The following is a 23785-nucleotide window of genomic DNA, read 5'->3' as shown; positions in this document are numbered from 1 at the left end:
ACTTCTTTTTCACAGAAACTGTTACTGGTGACCCAAATTACTAAATTGCCATTGGAAAAAATTTCAATCTCTTCAACAAACTCAGTTCAACTTGATAAAGGAAAATATGTTACTACACTATAAAACCGAAAATTTAGAAAATCAACTAAGAGCTAAAACTCTAAGGTTGATTAATTTTCCTAAAATTACATCTATTGCCCCTTTAATAACTTTCAAGAAATATTTATCAGAAGTACTGAAGATCCCTGAACAGGCTTATCTGCCAGTTTCCAAGATATATTACTTGCCACCATATAAAAAGGAAAAAAAGAAAATATCAATCAAGTTGAACAGGGAGCAGATATTTCATTTGACATATTGAATCTTACACAAATAATTCAAGATGATGAGATGGGTACTACACCAGCAACTTTAATTTTAACATTTGTTTTGGAACTGGACCGCGATTGGATCCTGAAATTTTTTTTTCGTCATAGGGATGAACTCTTTATGAACAATAAGATTAGAATATTTCCTGACATTGCAAGAGCAACTCAAAAGAGACCTCAATTATTTCTAAAACTTCGACCCCGGATCCTACAATTGGGTGGCTTATTTTGGCATAACTTTCCCTGTAAATGTGTATTGAAAGTTAATTCAGTTAAATATATCTTTTATGACCCTACTCATTTGAGTTCTTTTTTAGATTCGAAGGTTGCTATAACTCCTAATCTACAGCCAGCAGTATTATCATCATCAACTCTGTAATTGTTATCGACAGGGCACTTTAAATTCTCTTCTTTATTTACCTGCTAATTTTAATTTGTGGAATATTTTTCATGGAATTGTACCTTGTTTTCTTTCCTAAATTGTGGACTAGAGAATGGGGGGGGGGGGAGATTTCCTTTGTTTGTTACTTGAATATTTGTCTAATTTGAATATTACTTATCTCCCTCTGTCTTTCATATCAAGAGTGTTCTTGAATTATTGTGAATACTTATAAAAACAAAATTAAAAAAAGGAAATAATTTTAAAACAAATTGGAGGAAATATTTTTTCACTCAACAAATAGTTAAGCTCTGGAACTCTTTGCTGGAGGATGTAGTAACAGTGGTTAGCATATCTGGGTTTAAAAAATGGTTTTGACAAGTTCCTGGAGGAAAAGTCCATAGTCTGCTATTAAGACAGACATAAGGAAGCCACTGCTTGCCCTGGGATTGGTAGCATGGAATGTTGCTACTATTTGGGTTTTTGCCATGTACTTGTGACCTGGATTGGCCACTGTTGGAAACAGGATACTGGGCTAGATGGACCATTGGTCTGATCCAGTATGGCCATTCTTATGATCTTATGAAATTCCCTCTTGCCTTTTACCTTCTCAGGCTCCAGCTTCACCTGTGCCATCTTTTACTCCGACTGCAGTTCTCTTTCCTTCTAACTCCCAGCAAGACCCCTAATTCTATCTGCCCCAAAGCTTTGTCCTGCATGCAATACCCCCACCCTTCATTCCTGAGGCACACAGCCCTACCTCTCATCCTCCCTCCCACCTCCATCTCTCATTCTTTCTCCTCCCCAGCTATCACTGTATCTCCCCCCACCCGCTCCATGGTTCATACTCAGACCTGATCTCTTCCCACACCAGTGGCATACTCACAGCTTTCTCTGACCCTTTCTCATCCCCATGGTACACTCTCATCTTTCTGTGGACACTTCGTTCTCTGTCTCATCTTAAATCCCCATGGCACACTTCAGCTTTTGCTGCCCCTCTTCCCAGACTTACCTTGCTCTGTTGCTCTGTACTCCCCTCTCTGTGGTGTACACTCACCTTGCTCTGCCCCCCCCCCCATCCACTCATCCTTCCCATGTTCTCTACCCGTTCTCCCCATCCTCATGGCTCACTGTCACCTTGTTCTGTCCCCTCCTTATGGCACACTACCCTTGCCCTGCCTCCTCACCCCATGACACACTATTTTTCTCTACCCCTCCCTCCCCATGACACATTTACCTTGCTCTGGGTGGAACATTCACCTTCCTCTGGGCCCCTTCCTCTCTCTCTCCCTTCCCATGGAACACTCCACATTAGCTGCTGTTTCTCCCCCTCCAGTGATTGTGAAGCAGGAGGAGGTGGAAGTGAACCATTGCACATTGGGTCACTTCCTCCTCCTCTGCTAGTTTACACCTAGGTCTCCCTGGTTTATCTAAACAATCAGGTCTAAGCCAGCAGAGGAGGAGGAAGTGATTGAATGTGTAACAATTTACTTCCTCCTCCCCCTACTGCACGATCTTTGCAGGGGAGGAGGAGAGAGAATGAGGACAGACTTGATAGCAGCTCCTTTGCAGAATTCTACACAAGAAGTTTAGAATTCTGTGCGTTCTGCAGGGATTTTTATTTTATTTTTTGTTACATTTGTACCCCGCGCTTTCCCACTCATGGCAGGCCCAATGCAGCGTACATGTACATAAGTACATGGGGCAATGGAGGGTTAAGTGACTTGCCCAGAGTCACAAGGAGCTGCCTGTGCCTGAAGTGGGAATCGAACTCAGTTCCTCAGTTCCCCAGGACCAAAGTCCACCACCCTAACCACTAGGCCACTCCTCCTCTGTTGCTACTATTTGAGATTCTGCTATTCCACTAGCAACATTCCATGTAGAAGTCGGCCCTTGCAGATCACCAATGTGGCCGCGCAGGCTTCTGCTTCTGTGAGTCTGACATCCTGCACATACGTGCAGGACGTCAGACTCACAGAAACAGAAGCCTGCGCAGCCTTCTACATGGAATGTTGCTAGTGGATTAGCAACATTCCATGTAGAATGTCCAATAGTAGCAACATTCCATGTAGAATCTCCAATAGTAGCAACATTCCATGTAGACTCTCCAATAGTAGCAACATTCCATGTAGAATCTCCAATAGTATCTATTTTATTTTTGTTACATTTGTACCCTGCGCTTTCCCACTCACGGCAGGCTCAATGCGGCTTACATGGGGCAATGGAGGGTTAAGTGACTTGCCCAGAGTCACAAGGAGCTGCCTGTGCCTGAAGTGGGAATCGAACTCAGTTCCTCAGGACCAAAGTCCACCACCCTAACCACTAGGCCACTCCTCCACTGTTACGCAGAATTCCCTCAGATGTAAATACAGCTGAAGGAATTCTACTCTACTGCCATCTCCTCTGCTTTCAGGGACTAAATGCTGAGTTTAGAGGCGCTATATGTTTTGCATGGTTCAAATTCAGCAATCAGAGCCTGGACAGCAGAGGAGGAGGAGGAGGAGGAGGAGGATGCTGATCAGTGCTTGGGGTTTTGCAAGGGAGTTATGGTGATGCATGTGTTAGGGGGTGGGGTGGATTGTATATCAAGAGTGGAGGATTTGAGACAGAGATATGGTGAGGTGTGTGCTGGGAAGAAGAGGTCTTCAAAAAGAGAGAGCTGTGACTGTGTGATGGGGGAAGAGCGGAAATGAAACAGCTTATGAGCATATATCAGGAAGTGAGAGATAGCTATTCATAAGAAGTGTACGGGAGGGGGGTATTCATGTGTATGCTAGGGGTGAAAGTGGGGAAGACAGCTGTGGGTGTATGTACTGGATAGGAGTTCAAACACGTGTGGGATAAACATAAAGGAATCCTGTTCAGAAGGAATGGATCCTAAGGAGCTTAGCCGAGAGTGGGTGGCAGAGCCGGTGGCGGGAGGCGGGGATAGTGCTGGGCAGACTTATACGGTCTGTGCCCTGAAAAGGACAGGTACAAATCAAGGTAAGGTATACACAAAAAGTAGCACATATGAGTTTATCTTGTTGGGCAGACTGGATGAACCATGCAGGTCTTTTTCTGCCGTCATTTACTATGTTACTATGTATGAGTTGGGCTTGAGAAAGAAGGGGGTTGAGAGAGAACTGGGAATCTTGCTGGGAGATGGTAGAAAGAGAAAGAAAGCTGGTGATGTTCAGCCTGGAGAGTGTGGCAGAGAAAGCTGGGAATTGAAACTGATGGGGTGGAGTCAGGAGGGAGGGAGATCAAGCCTAGGGGAGGGGTTCAAGCTAAGGACATCTTTTACAAAGGTGCACTAGTGTTTTTAGCGCGTGCTTGCCATGTAGACACCCATAATATTCCTGTGGGCACCTACATGGTTAGTGCACGCTAAAAATGCTAGTTCACCTTTGCAAAAGGGGCCCTAAGATGGAGAGTGAAACTACTGGGAGGGGGTGCTAAGCCTGGGCAGATTGAAAGCTGGGGTTGTCATGCCTGGTGCAGGGAGGAGCCAGATCTTTATGATGAATGAATTTCATGGATAGCGGTTGAAAGGGGCAAAAAAGGTTAGTCATCAGCCCAACCCCTAAACTCTGTAATTGCTGATAATATGTTGGGCACCATACTGGTTGGACAGTGGCCTCAGTGATTCATTCTATTCTGTTGCCTATGGGTAACTCTACACAAAACATTATAAATAATGCGGAATTTTGCAGAATTCTGAAACACTATATACAGAATTCTCAAAATTTTACATTTTTTTTTTTTGGCAGAATTCCCCCAGAATTAATTTAATATATTCTAACACGAGTGCAATCAGCCAAACAGACAGATAAGAAATGTTTACAGAAGTTAGGAAAGCTGGCAAATTGGCCAACTGTATAATAATGGATGATTTCAATTACCCCAATATTGACTGGATAAATGTTACATCAGGGAGTTCTAGGGAGGGTGATATTCCTTGATTTAATAAATGATTGCTTCTTGGAACAACTGATCCAAGAACTGACAAGAAGGTGAGCTATTTTAGATCTAGCCTTAGTGGAATGCAGGGCATAGTATGAGAGGTAATGGTGTTGGGTCCTCTGGGTAACAGTAATCATAACATGAACAAATTTGAGCTAATATCTGGAGTGAAGTCCCAAATCTACTGTAGCAGCATTTAATTTTCGAAAGGGCGACAAAGTTACGTGGAGGGGCATTTTTATCATAAAGTTCCAAATGGTTAAAAAGAAGCCAAAAGGATTGGTTGCAAAGGTTAGGACTTTAAATCAGGCACGGGCGTTGTTTTAAATTACCATCTTGGAAGCCCAGACCAGATGTATTCCATGTATTTACAAAGGTGGAAAGAAGAGCAAACGACTACCAGCATAGTTAAAATGTGACGTGAAAGTGGCTATTAGAGCTAAAGAATAGAAAAAGAACCTGAATGAATAAAATAAGAAGCAACGTAAATGCTAGTAATTGTGAGCATAATGGGCCTGATGCTCAAGCCTATGCAGTTTTCTTTGATAGGGTGGTTAGTTTGGGGAAGAAGGTGGAAATATGTGAGGTTAGAGGGAAAGAATAGAAAATGCAGGAGGTGCAATTGAAGTGGATTGCATTTGCGAAGGTTGGTATGCAAGAAATTGAAAAGATTGTTTCTACTGTTACCCCAACTAGGTCTTTGTCTGACCCTTGTTCTTCTGGAATTATTAGGCAATTATCTAGGAGAATTGTTTGTATTGTTACTAAGGGGCTCATTTTCAAAGCACTTAGACTTACAAAGTTCCATAGGTTACTATGGGGCTCATTTTCAAAAGAGAAAAACATCTAGAAAGTGGCATAAAGCAGCATTTGGATGTTTTTCTCACAAAAACTTTCAAATCAGTATTTTCAAAACCTATTCTAGACGTTTTTTTAAAATGTAGTTTGTTTGCAGTACGTCCAAATCTCAAGGGGTCTTCTGGGTGTGTTGAGGGCAGGATTTGGGTGTTCTTAAGACTTGGACGCTTTTTAGCCATAATGAAACAAAACAAAAATATCCATGACATTTTAGGCTAGACCTGTTTTTAAAACGATTCAGCCACAAAAAAGTGCCCTAAATGACCAGATGACCACTGGAGGAGTAAAGGAATGACCCCCCCCCCTTACTCCCCTAGTGGTTACTAACTCCCTTTCACCCCCACCCCAAATGTAAAAGAAACAGTATATACCAGCCTATATGACAGACTCAGATGTTATAGCCAGTCCAATTAGAGCAGCAAGCAAGCCCCTGGAGTAGCCTAGTAGGCAGTAGTGCAGTTCACTGTAGAGAAGGGGCCCAGGCTTATATCCCACTCTAACTGTTACACTTGTGGAAAGTGTGAGCCCTCTAAAACCCACCAAAAACCTACTGTACCCAACTGTACATCACTACAGTAGGTTTTTAGTGGGCTCATTATATAATACTAGTAAAAAAGGCCCGTTTCTGATACAAATGAAACGGGCGCTAGCAAGGTTTTCCTCGGAGTGTGTATATTTGAGAGACAGAGTGTGTGTGAGAGATGGAGTGTGTGTGTCAGAGAGAGAATGAGAGAGAGACAGAGTGTGTGTGTGTTTGTGTGAGAGAGAGAGAGTATGTGACAGACAGAGTGTCTGTGTATGTGAGACTGTGTGTGTGTGACAGAGAGATAGAGTGTGATAGACAGAGAGTGTGTCAGAGAGAGTGTGTGTGAGAGACAGTGAGTGAGTAAGTGTATGCCCCCACCCCCCCTCTCGCAGGGCCCCCCTCCCCACCCCCACCTCTCTGGTCTCAGGACCCCCTCTCCACCTCCCTCTCCCCTGCCCCCCCCAGCCATCCATATCCAGCGACCCTCCTCTCCCCTGCCTTCCCTGCAGCCACCCATGTCCAGCGACCCTCCCCTCCTCCTCTTCCCCCCTCCCGCACCCCTCCATCCACCCATGTCCAGCGATCCTCCCCCCCCCCTGCGCATCAAACCCCCTCGCCACCCGCAGCTGCCATTGGTAACGCTGTTCGGCCGCTGCTGCTTCTCCTGTTGAGCAGCAGCGGCTACTACAAAAAGAAAAAAAGCAATAAATGTTTTTAAACCTGAAATGTGGTACCATAGCCATCAGGCATTGGCTGTTGGCTCTGCAGCCGCTCCTCCCCTCGCCTCTCACGTCGCTGCGCTCCTCCAGGGTCTTACTCCAGGGCAGTGACGTGCCCGGGGGGGGGGGGGGGAGTGTTGATGTGCTTCGGGGGGGAGGGGTGTTGATGTGCTTGGGGGGGAGGGGGTGTTTGATGTGCTTGGGGGGGGGGGGGCAAGTGGCAGTGAGCAGCGCACTCACAGCTGATTCCCGGGCAGGGGGAGGAGTAGGGAAATACGCGGAGCAAGTTGCTCCGCGTGTTTTCCTACTCCTCCCCCTGCCCAGGAATCAGCTGTGAGTGACGTCAGCCTGGCTACGGAGCCTAGCTCAGCAACGCCAGGCGCCACGGACACAGGCAGCTACTTTAGAACGTTGGAGGTGAGAATTATTATATAGGATAAGGGACCAAAGGTGAGATTTGTACCTTGGATCTTTTATATGAAGTCCACTGCAATGCCTGCTAGGGTGCCCCACTACTGTGCTGGGATGTTTATACGCCCAGTCTACTTAGAATGCGGGCTCCTCCTACACCTTGATGACTTGATTTTGTGCATTTTCACTTGGATATTTTTTTTAATGGACCAAAAAGATAAATGCACAGAGCATAAAGACATTTATCAAATAGCCATGGTCATTTTCATTACTCGATTTTAAGTCAAATTTGGGCGTCATGTCAAAATGCCCCTCCATGTAACTTTAAGTGCTTTGAAAATACGCCTCTATGTCTTTTATTAACTTTTATTGTTAATAAGTCTGTTACAGAAAGTGAGCTTACAGTTGTTTGTAAACAAGCAACAATGAAACTATTGTTAAAGAGTGAGAAAATGGATCTCATGAGTATAAGAAGTTATAGACCTATTTCTGTTGTGCCATTTGTGGGGAAAGTTATTGAAAAAGCTGTTTTAAATCAGTTTGAGGTATTTGTGGAGCAGAACTGTTTGGATGATTTTGAGTATGGTTTTAGGAAGGCACACAGTGTTGAGACCTTGTTGATTTCTACATTTGATTTTTTAAGAAAGGGAATGGATAAAAGTATTTCCATGTAATTTTATTGCGTGTGCCCTGGTCTTTGTACTTTTTGAAAGAGTGAAAAATTGATTCACTTTTATCTGTTCTACACTACTTAGGATTTTATAGACCTCAATCATATCCCCCTCAGCCATCTCTTTTCCAAGCTCAAGAGTCCTAACTTCTTTTGCCTTTCCTGATATGAGATGAGTTCCATCTCCTTTATATATTTGGTCGCTCTTCTTTGATCCTTTTCTAATTCTACTGTATCTTTTTTGAGATATGGCAACCAGAACTGAACACAGTACTGAAGGTGAGATTGCACCATAGATGGGCTCATTTTCGAAAGAGAAGGACGCCCATCCTTCAACATAAATCGGAAGATGGACGTCCTTCTCCTAGGGTCGTTCAAATCAGTATAATCGAAAGCCAGTTTTGGACGTCCCCAACTGCACTCCGTCGCAAGGATGGTCAATGTTCAAGGGGCGTGTCGGAAGCGTAGCGAAGGCGGGACTTGGGCGTCCCTAACACTTGGATGTCCTTGACCCATAATCGAAGATACAAGGAGGTCCCTGACGAGCAGTTGTGTGTTTTCACCCGGACCTGTTTTTTTTATGACTAAGGCACAAAAAGGTGCCCGAACTGACCACATGACCACCGGAGAGAATCGGGGATGACCTCCCCTTACTCCCCCAGTGGTCACTAACCCCCTTCCACCCTCAAAAAACATCTTTAAAAATATTTTGTGCCAGCCTGTATGCCAGCCTCAGATGTCATACCGAGGTCCATGACAGCAATATGCAGGTCCTTGGAGCAATTTTAGTGGGTGAGTGCACTTCAGACAGGTGGACCCAGCCCCATCCCCCCTATCTGTTACGTTTGTGAAGGAAACAGCGGGCCCTCCAAAACCCACCACAAGCCCATTGTACCCACATCTAGGTGCCCCCCTTCACCCGTGAGGGCTATAGTAATGGTGTACAGTTGGGGGTAGTGGGTTTTGGGAGGGGGTTTGGGGGCTCAGCACACAAAATAAGAGAGCTATGTATCTGGGAGCAATTTATGAAGTCCACTGCAGTGCCCCCTAGGGTGCCCGGTTGGTGTCCTGGCATGTCAGGGGGACCAGTGCACTAGAAATGCTGGCTCCTCCCATGACCAAATGGCTTGCATTTGGTCGTTTCTGAGATGGACGTCCTTGGTTTCAAAAATCGCTGAAAATCAGAGATGACAATGTTTAGGGACGTCCATCTCTAAGGACGACCAAATTTAAGGATTTGGACGTTCCTAACGGTATTTTCCAAACGAAAGATGGACGTCCATCTTGTTTCGAAAATACGGGTTTCCCCGCCCCTGGATCACGACGTTTTGCAAGGACGTCCAAATCAAAACGTGGTCGTCCCTTTCGAAAATGCCCCTCGGAGTGATACAGAGGCATTATAATATTCTTGGTCTTATTTTGCATCCCTTTCCTAATAATTCCTAGCATCCTATTTGCTTTTTTGGCGGTCACCACATACTGGGTAGAAGATTTCAGCATATTTGTCTACAGTGACACCTAGATTTTTTTTCTTAAGTGCTAACTCCTAAGATGGACCCTAGCATCAGGTAAATATAATTTAGATTATTCTTCCCAATGTGCATTACTTTTCATTTGTCCACATTAAATTTCATCTGCCATTCTTCCAGTTTCCTAAGGTCTTCCTGCAATGTTTCGCAATCCGTAAGAATAGTTTTGTGTCATCTGCAAATTTAATCACCTCACTTGTTCCAATTTCCAGATCATTTATAAATATGTTAAATAGCACAGGTCCCAGTACAGATCCCTGTAGATTCCACTATTCACCCTCCTACATTGAGAAAAATGGCCATTTAATCCTACCCTTTATTTACTGTCCATTAACCAGTTCCTAATTCAGAGAAGGACATTGCCTCCTATCTAATGACTTTTTAATTTTCTCAGGAATCTCTCATGAGAAACTTTGTCAAAAACTTTCTGAAAATCTAGATAATCAGTGTTTTTGTTTGGTGTCGTTAGATGTTTAATTTTCTTTCAACTCTGTGGATATATCTATACTTTTGGACAGGTTGTGACAGTTGGGCATTGGAGGTAAGGTGTTTGAGTAGTTTGCTTGTCAGGGCATGGAATGTGTGTCCAGAGTGGAAGTGGAGTGTCAGAAGCTACTTCCTTATTTAGAGGGGTACCGCAAGGTTCTGGCTTGTTGGCACTCCTGTTTAATATCTACATGGCGCCATTGTATGGGGTTCTTTGTTCGTTGGGGAATATTATTTATATGCAGACGATACTCAGTTCTTTTTCCCGATAACATCCCAGAAAAAGGAGCTGTCTATGCAAGTTACAGCTTATATCAAAGAGATTGATAAATGGATGTTATCTAACAAACTCGCACTGAATATCGAGAAGAGAGAAATCTTGATAGTTGGGTAGATGAATGTTGACCTCAGACTATTCATGTAGGTGAGTTTGATGTCAGTTTGAAAAAGGAAATAAGGATGTTGGGTGTAATTCAGGATGCGCAGCTTACGATGAAGGAACAGATTGTTCATGTAATTCAGTCAGCTTTCCATCAGCTGAGATTGTTGTTTCAATTGAAGCCTGTGTTATGTTTGGCTGATTTTAGGAGCATGTTACAAGCTACGGTCCTGTCCAAAATAGATTGTAATGCTCTTTATTTGGATATTCCAGAATATAGACTTAGAGCGCTACAAGTTGTACAGAATGCTGCAGCGAGGTTAGTGGTTGGAATTTCAAAATTTGATCATATTACACCTGTGTTGAAAGATTTCCACTGGTTGCCAGTAAAATATAGGGTGCAATATAAACTTTTGTCTCTTATTCACCAAGAGGTTCTTTTACAAAGGTGTGCTAACAATTAGTACACACTAAATGATAAGACCCATTATATTCCTATGCACATCTTATCATTTAGTGTGCGCTAATAGTGCGTGCTAAATCTGTTAACGTGTCTTTGTAAAAGGACGCCCAAGTTCTGTATTCTAAGATTCCATGGTTTTTAAAGTCTGTCATAAGGTTATCTTTTTCTGATAGGGTGTTGAGATCTAATTTTACTAAACAGTGCTGTGACGAGCGTCAGCATTTTCAATAGCGGGACCACTTATGTGGAATGTGTTACCTGGTCAGCAGAGATTGAGTGCTAATGCTTTGCAATTTAAGAAACTGTTGAAAATACAGCTTTTTGTACAGGCCTTCTTTACCTGATGGTTCATTTTTGCTGAACTGTTTTAAGGGAGAGTATGTACATCGGTATTTTGATGGTGATTTATAATAATGGAGACAGTATGTGGCATTATGTTTTTGTTTGATGTTTGTGTATTGATTTTTGTATGTTTTGATGGTAGCTGCTTAGGATTGTAAATGGATTAGACATTTTAAAAATAAATAAAAATTAAGATGGATAAAAGAGACTATGAAGGGAAACTTGCCACAGAGGCAAAAACTCACAGTAACAATTTTTTCAGGTACATCAGAAGCAGAAAGCCTTTGAGGAAATCTGTGGGACCATTAGATCATGAAGGAGCAAAAGGGTCACTCAAGGAAGACAAGACCATAGCGGAGAGACTGAATGAATTCTTTACTTTGGTCCTTATGGAAGAAGATGTAAGAGATTTTCCTGTACCAGAAATAGCTTTCCAAAGTGACAATGCAGAAGAACTGAAAGAAATCTCAGGGAACCTGGAAGACGTACTGAGCCAAATCGACATTAAAGAGTAGTAAATCACCTGGACTGGATGGCATGCACTTTAGGGTACTGAAAGAACACAAACTTGAAATTGCTGATCTGCTGTTAGTGATCTATAATCTGTCATTAAAATTGTTCATAGCACCTGAAGATTGGAGGGTGGCCAACGTAATGCTGATTTTTAAAAAGGGTTCCAGGGGTGATCTGGGCAATTACAGATTGTTAAGCCTGACCAGTGCTAAGCAAAATAGTGGAAACTATTATAAAGAATAAAATTACGGAACACGTAGACAAACATGGTTTAATGGATTCACCCAAGGGAAGTCTTGCCTTACCAATTTGCTTCATTTCTTTGAATCCATGAATAAATATGCTAATAAAGGTAAGCCGGTAGGTGTAGTGTATCTAGATTTCAGAAAGCCTTTGGCAACATTCCTCGTGAGAGACTTGTAAGAAAATTAAAAAGTCGTGGGATAGGAGGCAATGTTCTATTGTGGATTAGGAATTGGTTATTGAATAGAAAATAGAGGAAAGGGTTAAGTAGCCATTTTTCTCAATGGAGGAGGGTGAATAGTAGAGTGCCTCAAGGATCTGTACTGGGACTGGTGCTATTTAACATATTTATAAATGATCAGGAAATCAGAACAATCAAAGTTATCAAAACACATACAGACTGTGAAACATTGCAGGAAGACCTTAGGAAATTGGAAGTCTGGGCATCCAAATGGCAGATGAAATGTATTGTGAACAAATGCAAAGAGATGCACATTGGGAAAAATAATCCAAATCATAGTTACCTGATGTTAGGATCCACCATCAGAGTCAGCACCTAAGAAAAAGATCTAGGTGAAATTGTAGACAATATGCAGGTGAGGGAAATAAACATAAAGTCTTATAGCGGTACAACCCTAAGTGGGACAGATTACAGTTTAGGTGGAAGCCCAAAATAGAAGGAGAAAAATGCTAAGCCAAACATAGGGCCTCTTTTATCAAGCTGCACAGCAATGTCATTGAAGTCCATTCAAAGTGAATGGTCTTTGTCGACATTACTGCACCGCATTCATAGAGACTAATAATATACAGTCCTAATTTATCATCAAATAACTATAATGCTCTGTATGGGATTGATTAAACCAAGAAGCAGCATTTGCCAACATACTAATGCACTGTCCAAAATGGTGTCTGGTTAAACTTAACATTCCATCATCAGTTTTTGACTGTCATGTCCATTATCCACCAAATTCTACATATGGTGCTAAAAATTGGGCACACAATTTAATTGAATAACAAGCCAATCAATTAGTGACGATAATTGGGTTCTAATAGTCAATTATTGGCATTAATTGGCATTAATTAAAATTTACATGTACAATTTAGGCACCTGGTTCTGCATATAAATTTTACACGTGCTCCAAAAAGGGGGTGTGGCCATAAGAACATAATTGTTGTCATACAGGGACAGACTGAAGGTCCATCAAGCCCAGCATCCTGTTTCCAACAGTGGCCAATCCAGGTTACGAGTACCTGGCAACATCCCAAAACAGTACAATACATTTTATGCTGCTTATCTTAGAAATAAGAAGTGGATTTTCCCCGCCCATCTTATTAATGGCTTATGTACTTTTCTTTTAAGAAGCTATGCAAACCTTTTTTAAACCCCACTAAGCTAACTGCTTTTACTACATTCTATGGCATGAGAGAATCATGGGTGGATCGGGGGCATTCTTGCAAATTATGTGTTCTGTTATAGAATAAGAGGGATCCACGCCTTATTTAGGCATGAGCATTTACACTAGAGTTTAGTTGTTGTAAATCCTCATGCCTAAAGTTAGTCATTGATCCCAGCTCTAAACGCTATTTTATTAACTGCACCTAGCTTTTAGCGCCATTCATATAATAGCACTTAATGTGGCTTTATGTGGCACCAATTTTTCGGTGCCATTTTTAGCATTGGGTCCTGTGTGTAAGAACTGGAAAACTTAGGGTCAGTATTCAGTTATATATTTTTATGCAGTTTTTCAACCAGCCAATTTGTATAGGTTGGACCAGTGAATATGCACTCAGAAACTTAGATGGATCAGATGTCCATTTAAACTGGGGACTACTATTTATGCAGTCTATGCAGATGGTTCATCTCCTGAGTGGTATATAAAGCGATTAATAAACTTGAAACTTGAATCTAGATGAAGTTATATGGATAACAGCTAAATTTTGCTGCTGTCCATATAACCCAGGGACCGAACCAGGGAATTCCTGGGCTCCTTTTTAACTTATTCAGATGCATTTAGACTGTATATTTATTTGTTTGGATTCACCTCACACATTTTCCAGTAGAGGCTTAAGGTGAGTTACATTTGGATATTTCCCTATCCTTGGGCTTATAATCTAAAACTTAGTGTGCACTAATTGCAAAGAAACCCATAGGCAGAAAGTGGGTTTTGTAGCATTTAGCATACGCTAAGCTTTAGTAAAAGAGCTACTAAGTTTGCACGTAAGGCAATAGAAAATTAAGTGACTTGCAATGGAATTTGAACTGGGCTTCCCTGGTTGTCAGCCTGGTGCTCTAACTACAAGGCTGCTCCTCCAGTCGAGATAATTCTATATTATCAAACCCATTCTCATAAAACCAAGTCTTTAATTTCTTTTTTAAAAGATGCATAACACCCCTCAGAACTCTAAGGATAGAAGATTCCATACTATAAGTTTCATCCAGAAAATGTAGAATCTTTCCCGTAATCTTCCTTTCAAAAAGATGGAAGAAACAACAGCTAATTCAGGTGAAATGAAGAGATCACTTTAGGAAGAAAGGAAGGCACTGCGCGAATGATGACCCCTGCCCCAGAGAAGCAGAGGAATGGATCTTTACAGGATAAGCCTGTAGCTCAGATATCCTACACGCCAAGGATATTGCTACCAGAAAAACAGCCTTTAGGGTAAGGTCTTTTAAAGGAAACTTTCTTGAGAGGCTTAAAGGATGCCCTTTGCAGGGACCATAACACCAGGTTCAGATTACATTCTAGGCAAGGATGAGGAAGAGGAGGCTTTAAACGGTTGACCTCTCTCAAACAGCTAACAACATCCATATGTGCAGCTATAGAAGTATTGAGCACTCATCCCGAGTAGCAAGCTAAGGCTGCTACCTGAACCCTGAGAGAGTTGTATTTGGACACAACTAGGTTTGCTACCTCTCAACCTAATCCTGCTGCAGTAAAAAAAAAGGTTATTTGTGAGTGAAAAGTAAAATTACTGCAACGAGAGTGAATGCAACTATTTGTTAATTTTTTGTATCACAATAACTTTATTGCTGTACAATTAATCCACTTTGCTTTTAGTAAAACTACATTTTTGAAAATGACTGCCATTAATGTGAGTGTGCTTGTGAGTCAATAATGTAGCACAGCTAAAAAAGGTTCAGCTACTGCACTACCAGAAAGTGGATTGTTAGTCTAATAAAATCAGGCCAGGTTGCAGTATCACTGATATCTTCTTACGGGTCTGCAGGTTACGATCAAGGGAATGCTGAAACACTGCCAGAGCCAGTGGTGGGAGGCGGGGCTGGTGGGTGGGAGGCGGGGATAGTGCTGGGCAGACTTATACGGTCTGTACAAATCAAAGTAGGGTATACACAAAAAGTAGCACATATGAGTTTATCTTGTTGGGCAGACTGAATGGACCGTGCAGGTCTTTTTCTGCCGTCATCTACTATGTTACTATGTTAGTTGTTTGCCAGACCTTTCTTAAAGCCATCTTGTAAGAATCCCAAAGTCTGAGGTATAGAAGAATGGAAGGGAGAAATAGTCCTTTCCGAACACCATGCTTCAAAAAGTCCACAGACTCTAGCATAAACAGATGAAGTAGATCGCTTTTGTGCCTAAAGCAGTGTGATAATAACCTTTCTTCCTCAACTTCGAACTCTCAGGAGCCAGGCCATAAAACCGAAGTGGGACGGATTTTCCATTTGAATGAGACCCTGAAGAAGGAGCCCCTCTGAAATCGAAAGCTGAAACAGCTTGTCCATTAGAGGCTGAATCATGAACTGGGGAGCTTTGGTGTTTCGACAAGTTGCATAAGATCCAGAATTGGAGTCCCCCACTTCTGGATTTTTAGTTGGAAGACTTCCGACAACAGCTTCCACTCCCCTGGATCCAAGGAGTTCCTGCTGAGATAATCTGCCTCAAAATTTAAGGATCCCAAAGTGTGCGCTGTTGAGAACTGAAGCAAATGCTTTTCCGCCCACTGAAGCAATAGATGAGACTCCTTTGTTTTTTGTTTTTTTACTAAGCTATGTTATGTGTTAACGCACCCATAACGCAGCTTAAAATGGCTTACTATGGGATATGCCACATTGAGCCTGCAAAGAGGTGGGAAAATGTGGGATACAAATGCAATAAATAAAGATATGCTCATGTCCTGCAATAAGTGACAATTTAGTGTTCACGGATCCCCGTGCTAAAACATTTTCTATTTTTCTTTTTTTTTTTTTTTTGAGGGGTTGTTCCTGCACTAATCAGTTTGTGTTGCTACATTACTGCATGCTTTTTTCAAGGTTATTTTTAATAATAAGTCTACATGAGAAACCCTCTTTTCTTTCCTACCATTTTTATGAAATTTTGATAAAAAAGATCATTACTGCAATGTACTCTTGAGTAGAATGCAGAATATAGAAAAGTGAAAAGATTTGCAGAACTTGTGTTTAGGAATTCCTAATGGTAAATCAGTGTTCCAAAGGTAATATAGACAATCAAGTTTGCAACCTGTAATCCTTATGAGACAAAAGAAACACAACATAATAGGAGCATCATGGGGTTCCTTTCTCATCTGTTAGAGACTGCAGTGTGTGAAAGCCATAGCAGAAGGATGGACGGATACATTCAGTCTTGTGTTTCTTTTGTGTGATCCATATAGAAAGTTAAGTCTATTGTATATGAAAAGAATGTTCAGAACAGCTATTGTACTACTTCAAGAGCACCATAGATTACAAATAGCAGGATTATTCTATATTGAATTCTGCAGTTTGGAACCTCACACATTAATTCTCTATCTTTTTAAATTTAAAAATCTCTCATAGAAGTATTTTCAGGTTAATTTAAAGCTGAAGTTGTTAACAATTTTGGAATCAATATTCAACAGCACTTATCCGGGTAGGACAGCTCCTTCTTGGAAAAGTGCTGCTCATCGGGGCAGGCTACTGATTTTCAGTGGCATTATCTTGATAATGTCACTGAAAATCTTTATTGACCGCCCTGGTACTAATCTGATAGTATTGGGTGGTCCAGAGGCAGAGCTTGAAGTTATTTGCATGTTGCCGCAATTCAGTGCCAGTATCTGGGTGTAGTCTGGGTATAGATTTAACACCATAGTCAGCTTAAAAGCAGTCCTAATTTTGCTCAGTTAGGTTCCAACACTGAATATTGCCGTCATCTGCATAACTCTTGGCTCCACCCCCCCCCCCCCCTTAATGCCCCTATGCAGCCCGACTCAAAAATGGTTGTTTTGTGCCATTATTCAGCAGCACTGTGGTTAGCTGGCTCCAAGCAATTTAAGTGGCCAGGAGCCTCTATTGCCTGCTTAAATCACTTTGAATATCAGGTGGATACTTTCATTGTGACATTAAATAATTTTTAGTAGATGTTTTACTAGCTGTGTTGCAGTCTTCAAATCATTTTTGATAAACATTTGTGAATGCCATGAAATTCTGCCTTGGCTGTAATTCTAGAGCAGGCATATACTGGTTGGTTAATGATATCTATAAGCCACTGATCTATCTTTGTCCTTAAAATGTCTACATAGCCTGATGTACCCTGAATAACTCTTGCAACTGATATTCACATCTGTATAGCATATACAAAGTGCTGAAAGTTAAGCATCTAACAAATCCTTTTAGATGAAAAAAAAAAAATCTCACAGAACTTTAAGCTTCCTAAACTCAGCTGTAATCCCAAATCAAAAGCAAAGATTTTGCTTTCTAAAGAAAATACCTATCGGAGTTACCTGAAGTATAATAATATAGGAGCCCTTTTTAATAAGCTGTGTTAAGCGTCTAGTGCAGGTGGACCTGTGCTAATGTCTAATTCATTAAAACAGCACAGTAAAAATCCCACAGTAGCTGGGTAGGGTTTTACAGGATGGAGGAGAGAAGTGACTATATATGAAAGGTAGCATGCAGATCAGTACTATATGCTGGCTGTCACAACTGCTAATAGCATGGCTGGACCTGCCACCTCAATAGAAGGCGGGTGACCCTGGGGAGGGGGATCGGAATAGGAGGTGACCTCCAAGGAGGGAAGGGGTTCAGAACAAGGGAGGGTGTTGGGGAGGAGGACAATTTTTTTTTTGTTACATTTGTACCCCGTGCTTTCCCACTCATGGCAGGCTCAATGCGGCTTGCATGGGGCAATGGAGGGTTAAGTGACTTGCCCAGAGTCATAAGGAGCTGCCTGAAGTGGGAATTGAACTCAGTTCCCCAGGACCAAGGTCCACCACCCTAACCACTAGGCCACTCCTCCACTGTTGCTACTATTGGAGAGATTCTACATGGAATGTTGCTATTCCACTAGCAACATTCCATGTAGAAGTCGGCCCTTGCAGATCACCAATGTGGCCGCGCAGGCTTCTACATGGAATGTTGCTAGTGGAATAGCAACATTCCATGTAGAATCTCTCCAATAGTAGCAACATTCCAGGTAGAATCTCCAATAGTATCTATTTTATTTTTGTTACATTTGTACCCTGCGCTTTCCCACTCATGGCAGGCTCAATGCGGCTTGCATGGGGCAATGGAGGGTTAAGTGACTTGCCCAGAGTCACAAGGAGCTGCCTGTGCCTGAAGTGGGAATTGAACTCAGTTCCTCAGGACCAAAGTCCACCACCCTAACCACTAGGCCACTCCTCCACTCCACAATTTGGAGATTGCTTGAGGGATTGGAATAGGGGGATGACTGGGGTGGGGAGGGTGCATGTTGTTGTGGTAGAACTATTAATTTCAGATTTGTGCTCACACCACGTTACATGCTGTGGTAGATAGCACAGGTACAAAACCTTACCACAGTTTAGCATAAGGACCCCATTGCAGTGATTTATTTTCTATCCCTATATGAGAAATCTTCTGTAATTCAGGGACAATATATGGATGATATTTTTGATATGACGTTCAAATGGCAAAATAAACATGTATCAGAAAAACGTCTAAAAGCAGAAGTCTATATTGGAAGAAAAAACTAAACGTTTTCCGATATTCAAAAATACACACACACAAAAAAAAAACAATCGGTTTGAAAGGGAAGACACTGAAAACATGATAGGCATTTGGAGATAAATGTTTCCACCAATTGAAAATGCACTATGTAAAACGTGCAACAGTGGTGCTGGTCCCCGTGTCGACAAAACATCCACGGCAATGGTAGGAAGTTCCTTCCATGTGCAAAACTTGCATATATACCTCTGTGCGTGAAGGAACATTCCTCAGTGGGCACAGTCATGTCTCTGCGTAGAGAGCCCAATTTCACTGTTCCAGAAACAGAGCTCCTGGTTCTAGTGTGCCTCAGGCACAGAAGATAAATATTTAAATACCACCACCTGCCCCCCACCCACACACACACAGTGTCTCCATGAGGCATGGCGAATCAGAGGCACCCTGGCAAGGTGAGTGTGCATCACAACACCATTCACTTGTAAGCACCAGACATAGGCAGGGTTACATTAGTACCTTGCCTCTGTAGTTCCCTGCTAAGTCATCTCGTTGATGCTACACCTCAGGCATATCCCCCAGGAAAAAACAACTGCCTTCAGTTGTCTCTGTCGCTGCCTCCTGAGAGCCAGCTGAACCACTATACAAGCTATGTAGGATGAGTTGATCGCAATTGCAAACCTTTTATATATACAGGGCACCCTTCAGCTGCTGAACAGCACCGCGCTACCTGCATGTATGCTCAGTTTTAGTGAAATTCGCTCAATTTCACTAAAACTGAACTTGCTCATCGGGGCGGGAAAGTGTAGGAACCGTAGAGCTGAATATCGCTGCAGGAAGGATTCTACCAGTGGGGCTTGGGGACTCCCGCCAGCCCAGTTATGTGGAGTTGCAGTGGGGGTTGAGAGCGGCGGGAAAGCGGGGCCAATCGTACCCCTTCCCCACTTGGGGCTCAGGCCCCCCCCCAAAAAAAAACCCCCAAAAATTGAGGTCTGGCTTTGCCTCTAAAGACAGTTAACATCGCCCATGAAACACCCACTCTGGGAACGTCATCTGTTCATCAGTTAACGGACTTGGAAGGGGGGTTTTTTGTTGTTGATTTTATTATACGCTTTAGATGTTTTTCTGCAAGAAATACGTTTATCTGCCTGTTATGTCACTTTTGGATGTTTTTCTGTTTCAGAAATGAGCCCCATTATTGAGTTACATATGCTGTATTATAGAAAATTTACTTTTTTGAAAGCAATATAAAAGTTTGAAATGTACTAATCCAATGCATAATCTTTATTAGAATTAGGGACATTATTTTTCCTGATATAATGGTGTCTGATTTTTTTTTTCAGGACTGTCCTTTTATAGTTTGTATGACATATGCCTTCCACACACCAGACAAGCTCTGTTTCATCCTTGACCTGATGAATGGTAAGCAAATTCAAACAAATAATTATGGTATAAAATGGAATTGTGAAATCTGATTAATAAATGGTAAACTATATCCCCCCGATATTCAAAACTATTTAACTGGCCAGGAACAGCTCCTGGCCAGTTAAATAACATTAAAGTGCCTGAGGATATTCAACGGGGGATAGTCAGTTATCTCTTGCTGAATATGCAAGTAAGCAACTAGCCAGTTAGGCGTGGATATACAGTGCCAAATCGGCTACATCGATCAGTAAAAATAGGCCGCTTAAATAGCAGGCCTTTATTTGCCCGCTAAAAGATTAATTGGTTATCATTGAATATCAGTATTGCCAGTTAACGTTTTAGGGACCAAAATAAACCCAGATATTCAATGCCGGTCACCAGATATGGTCCAGCATTGAATATCCGAGTTTAACACCAGCGGCAGACAGAAAACGAGCTGCCCGCCACCAGCTAAATATCAGGCCCTTTATGTGTAGCAGAATTATCTTATGAGTATAACTTTTATAAAGATAACTATAAGGAGTCAATATTCAAAGTGATTTAAACGGCCAGGAGAATCTCCTGGCCGTTTAAATCACTTGTCCGGCGTTAACCATGAATATTCAGTGGCACGTAACCAGTTAGTGCCACTGAATTTCCACGGTTAGAGCCTAAGCTGAAACTGGCTTATTTGTGGACATTCTGAGGACGGAGTCAGCACTTATGCGGTTAAGGGACAATATTCACTGCTGAACCAGACAAAGTAACTGCCTAAATAGGACTGGATAATATGCAGGCCTATCTTTATGCAGTCCACCATATCCAGTTAAGTTCTGAATATTACATTTAACCACATAAGTGTTAGCTGTCCATATGTGCCCAGATATTCAATGCCTATGGCCTCTGCATATGGACTGACAATGAATGCTGGCAGCAGCCAAAAAAAACGCTGACCAGCACCGGCTGAATATTTACCCCTCAGTTCCTTTTTTTATGATAAGCTTCATTGCCATTGTATTTGCATTGCTATTTATGATCCTTTGGCCACATGGTTTATTTTAATGACTGTAGTCATTCTTTAAACAAAGACATCTGGTGATGCTCCTTCTCATAATATGTAATTTTTAATCTACCTTCTGAAGAAAAGGGAAATTGTTGCTTGTTGTGATTTTCCCTAATAACCTTTTTGTTTGGTGTCCCATCCACACCAGATTTTCAGGACATGGGAAGAAGGGGAGGAAAGGGTGTGAAGAATTTGACGATGTTCACTATCTAGAGAGTTATTTACCTGCCATGGGGCCCGTTTTCTATCACCTGGAATCTAATTTCTTTTATAGAATATTATCAGGTGCCCTTTGGGTGCTTATATATAGGCACAAAGTTATAGAATTATGCCTTAGGAGGGTAATTCTGTTAAGTTAGTTCTAACATTTATATGTTGAATACATGTCTAAATGATTAGAGTAAAAGCATATATGTGCATATCCATGCATAAATGCCAAAATTCTGCCTAAGCACTATTCTGTATATATGCGTATATATATCAGCAGTTATATCAGCAGTTCCCAACCCAGTCTTCGGGGCACACCTATTCTTATCCAGTTTTCAGGATATCCACAATGAATATTCATGAATTATATTTGCATGCAGTTGAGGCAGAGCATGCAATCTCTCATGCATATTTGTTTCATTTTGTAGGATATATTTTATAGCAACCGTACACCAGAACATTTTTAATACAAATTTTAGTGGATAGATTCCTAATAGCTCAACACATATGTATAAATGTTAAGGATCTATTGCACGAAAAGTTTAATTTGAAATCTCTGATAATGCTGTAAAATTGGTCTCAGTTTGAAAGGTCATGACATTCATAACTTAACTTTCATTGATATGCTATTTTTAATACTTTTCATCATGCTGAGAAAAAGTGTTCAGGGAGTGATTCACTGTGTGCATGCATCCCAGAATAGGATAACGTTCCCTAAACTAAATGAATCAAAACTTGTTCTGAAAGCTATCTATATAATAAATTAGTACTATATGTTTGTGAGTCCCCATTTTGGGACTCCATTTACTTTTCTCAGCCTCCCTTCTCTTTGCTCACAGAGTCACATTCATTCTATCCTTACTCCCTCCCCCAAGATGTTAGTTCATGACCTTTTTCCCAAGCCCCTACACATCTGAAAGTAGCTTAGAGAAAACTACATGGACTAGCTCTGGGCATGGCAGCAGTAGTAAGTTGCGAGTGAGCATGAGAACTGTACAAACACATGTTTTGAGTGAAGTCACCTAAGAGATAAGCAGTGGGCTGAGACCTAGAGAAACTGGGCAAAAACACTACTCAAAAAATCTCTCATAATCAAGTGGAACCCCAACCCTTGATTTCCCCCTTGACACCCCCCCCCCCAAAAAAAAACATCCATGGATGTCAAGTGGACCTTGACTCCACCTCCCCTCAGAAAGGACCCCATTCCCCAATCCTGAACCCCAGAAGGTGATCACCCTCCCAAGATTCCCCTGTTCCCCGGACACCTAAAAAAAGAAATCCCCTATTATAGTGGACCCACACACCCTCTCTCCCAGAGGTGACCCTCAGTCTCCCCCAAATACCCCTCAAAATCTGATGGACTCCATTCCACTCCTCCCCCCAACCCTTCCAGATAGGCTTAACAAGAGGTAGGAGCAATGTTCACTTTCTCCTGCCTCCGCGCCACCATCTTCCAAAGTGAACCCCAAGGGATGACCACACGGGATCAGTCTGCCAAATAAAGGAATGTTTCCCTTGTTGGTAATCTTGGCACTGCAAAGATAGAAGTATATGGGCACCGTTCCAACCTCTTGTGGGGGGGGGGGGGGGGGGGGGGTAGTGCAGCGACCTGAAGCAGTGGGCTTTTAAAAAAAATGTCTCCCTTTCTATCAGTGCGTAAGCCAATCACTGCTCACATACTGACAGGAAGGGAGATACTTTTTTGTTCTTGAATAGCAAATGGTTGCAAACTGCCACCATTGTGTGTGCTATTTTTTTTCACAGAGCACACTTTTTAATGCAGTGGTACTGCATTGAGGAGCAAAAATTGTTAATTCAGCTTTCATTAGAAGCTGTGTGCTAAGCCATCAGAGCACGGCTCTAACACAAGCTTTCTGCATCAGCCCCTGAGTCTGGGAGAAACTGAAACTTTATCTGGAAACAGGAATTCCCTCAAAATTCCACTGATCAACACCAATCTTGAGTCTAGGGAAGGAGTATTTGTACATACTTTTTTCTTCTCCTCCCACCATTGTCAAGAGAACTAGAAGTCCAACCTACCTCTTCCTGTACACATAGAGGGGCATAATCGAACGGAAACGTCTATCTCCATGGGCGTTTATCTCCGAGAACGGGTCCGTGAAGGGGCGGACCGAACCGTATTTTCGAAAAAAATAGACGTCCATGTTTTATTTGACAATTTGTGAGCTGGGCGTTTTTGCTTTTCAGCGATAATGGAAAATGAAAGCGCCCGGCTCAAAAACGAATAAATCCAAGGCATTTGTTCGTGGGAGGAGCCAGGATTCGTAGTGCACTGGTCCCCCTCACATGCCAGGACACCAACCGGGCACCCTAGGGGGCACTTTTACAAAAACAAAAAAAAAGGTA

At 42.0% G+C, this 23785-nt stretch overlaps 1 protein-coding gene across 1 annotated transcript in view; it reads left to right on the top strand.

Moving 5' to 3' along the window:
- Window positions 1–23785, top strand: part of GRK3 (G protein-coupled receptor kinase 3) — a 441692-nt gene that overhangs the window by 249862 nt on the left and 168045 nt on the right. Inside the window, exon 10 of the mRNA XM_030219404.1 lies at window positions 20088–20166. Within this exon, the coding sequence (XP_030075264.1) occupies window positions 20088–20166 (79 nt within the window). The remainder of the gene's footprint in view (window positions 1–20087; window positions 20167–23785) is intronic.

Source organism: Microcaecilia unicolor, chromosome 11 (genome assembly GCF_901765095.1).
Source record: "Microcaecilia unicolor chromosome 11, aMicUni1.1, whole genome shotgun sequence".
In the NCBI taxonomy this organism is placed as follows: Eukaryota; Metazoa; Chordata; class Amphibia; order Gymnophiona; family Siphonopidae; genus Microcaecilia; species Microcaecilia unicolor.
Note: the sequence above shows the minus strand (reverse complement) of the source record. Positions and strands in the feature narration are given on the sequence as shown.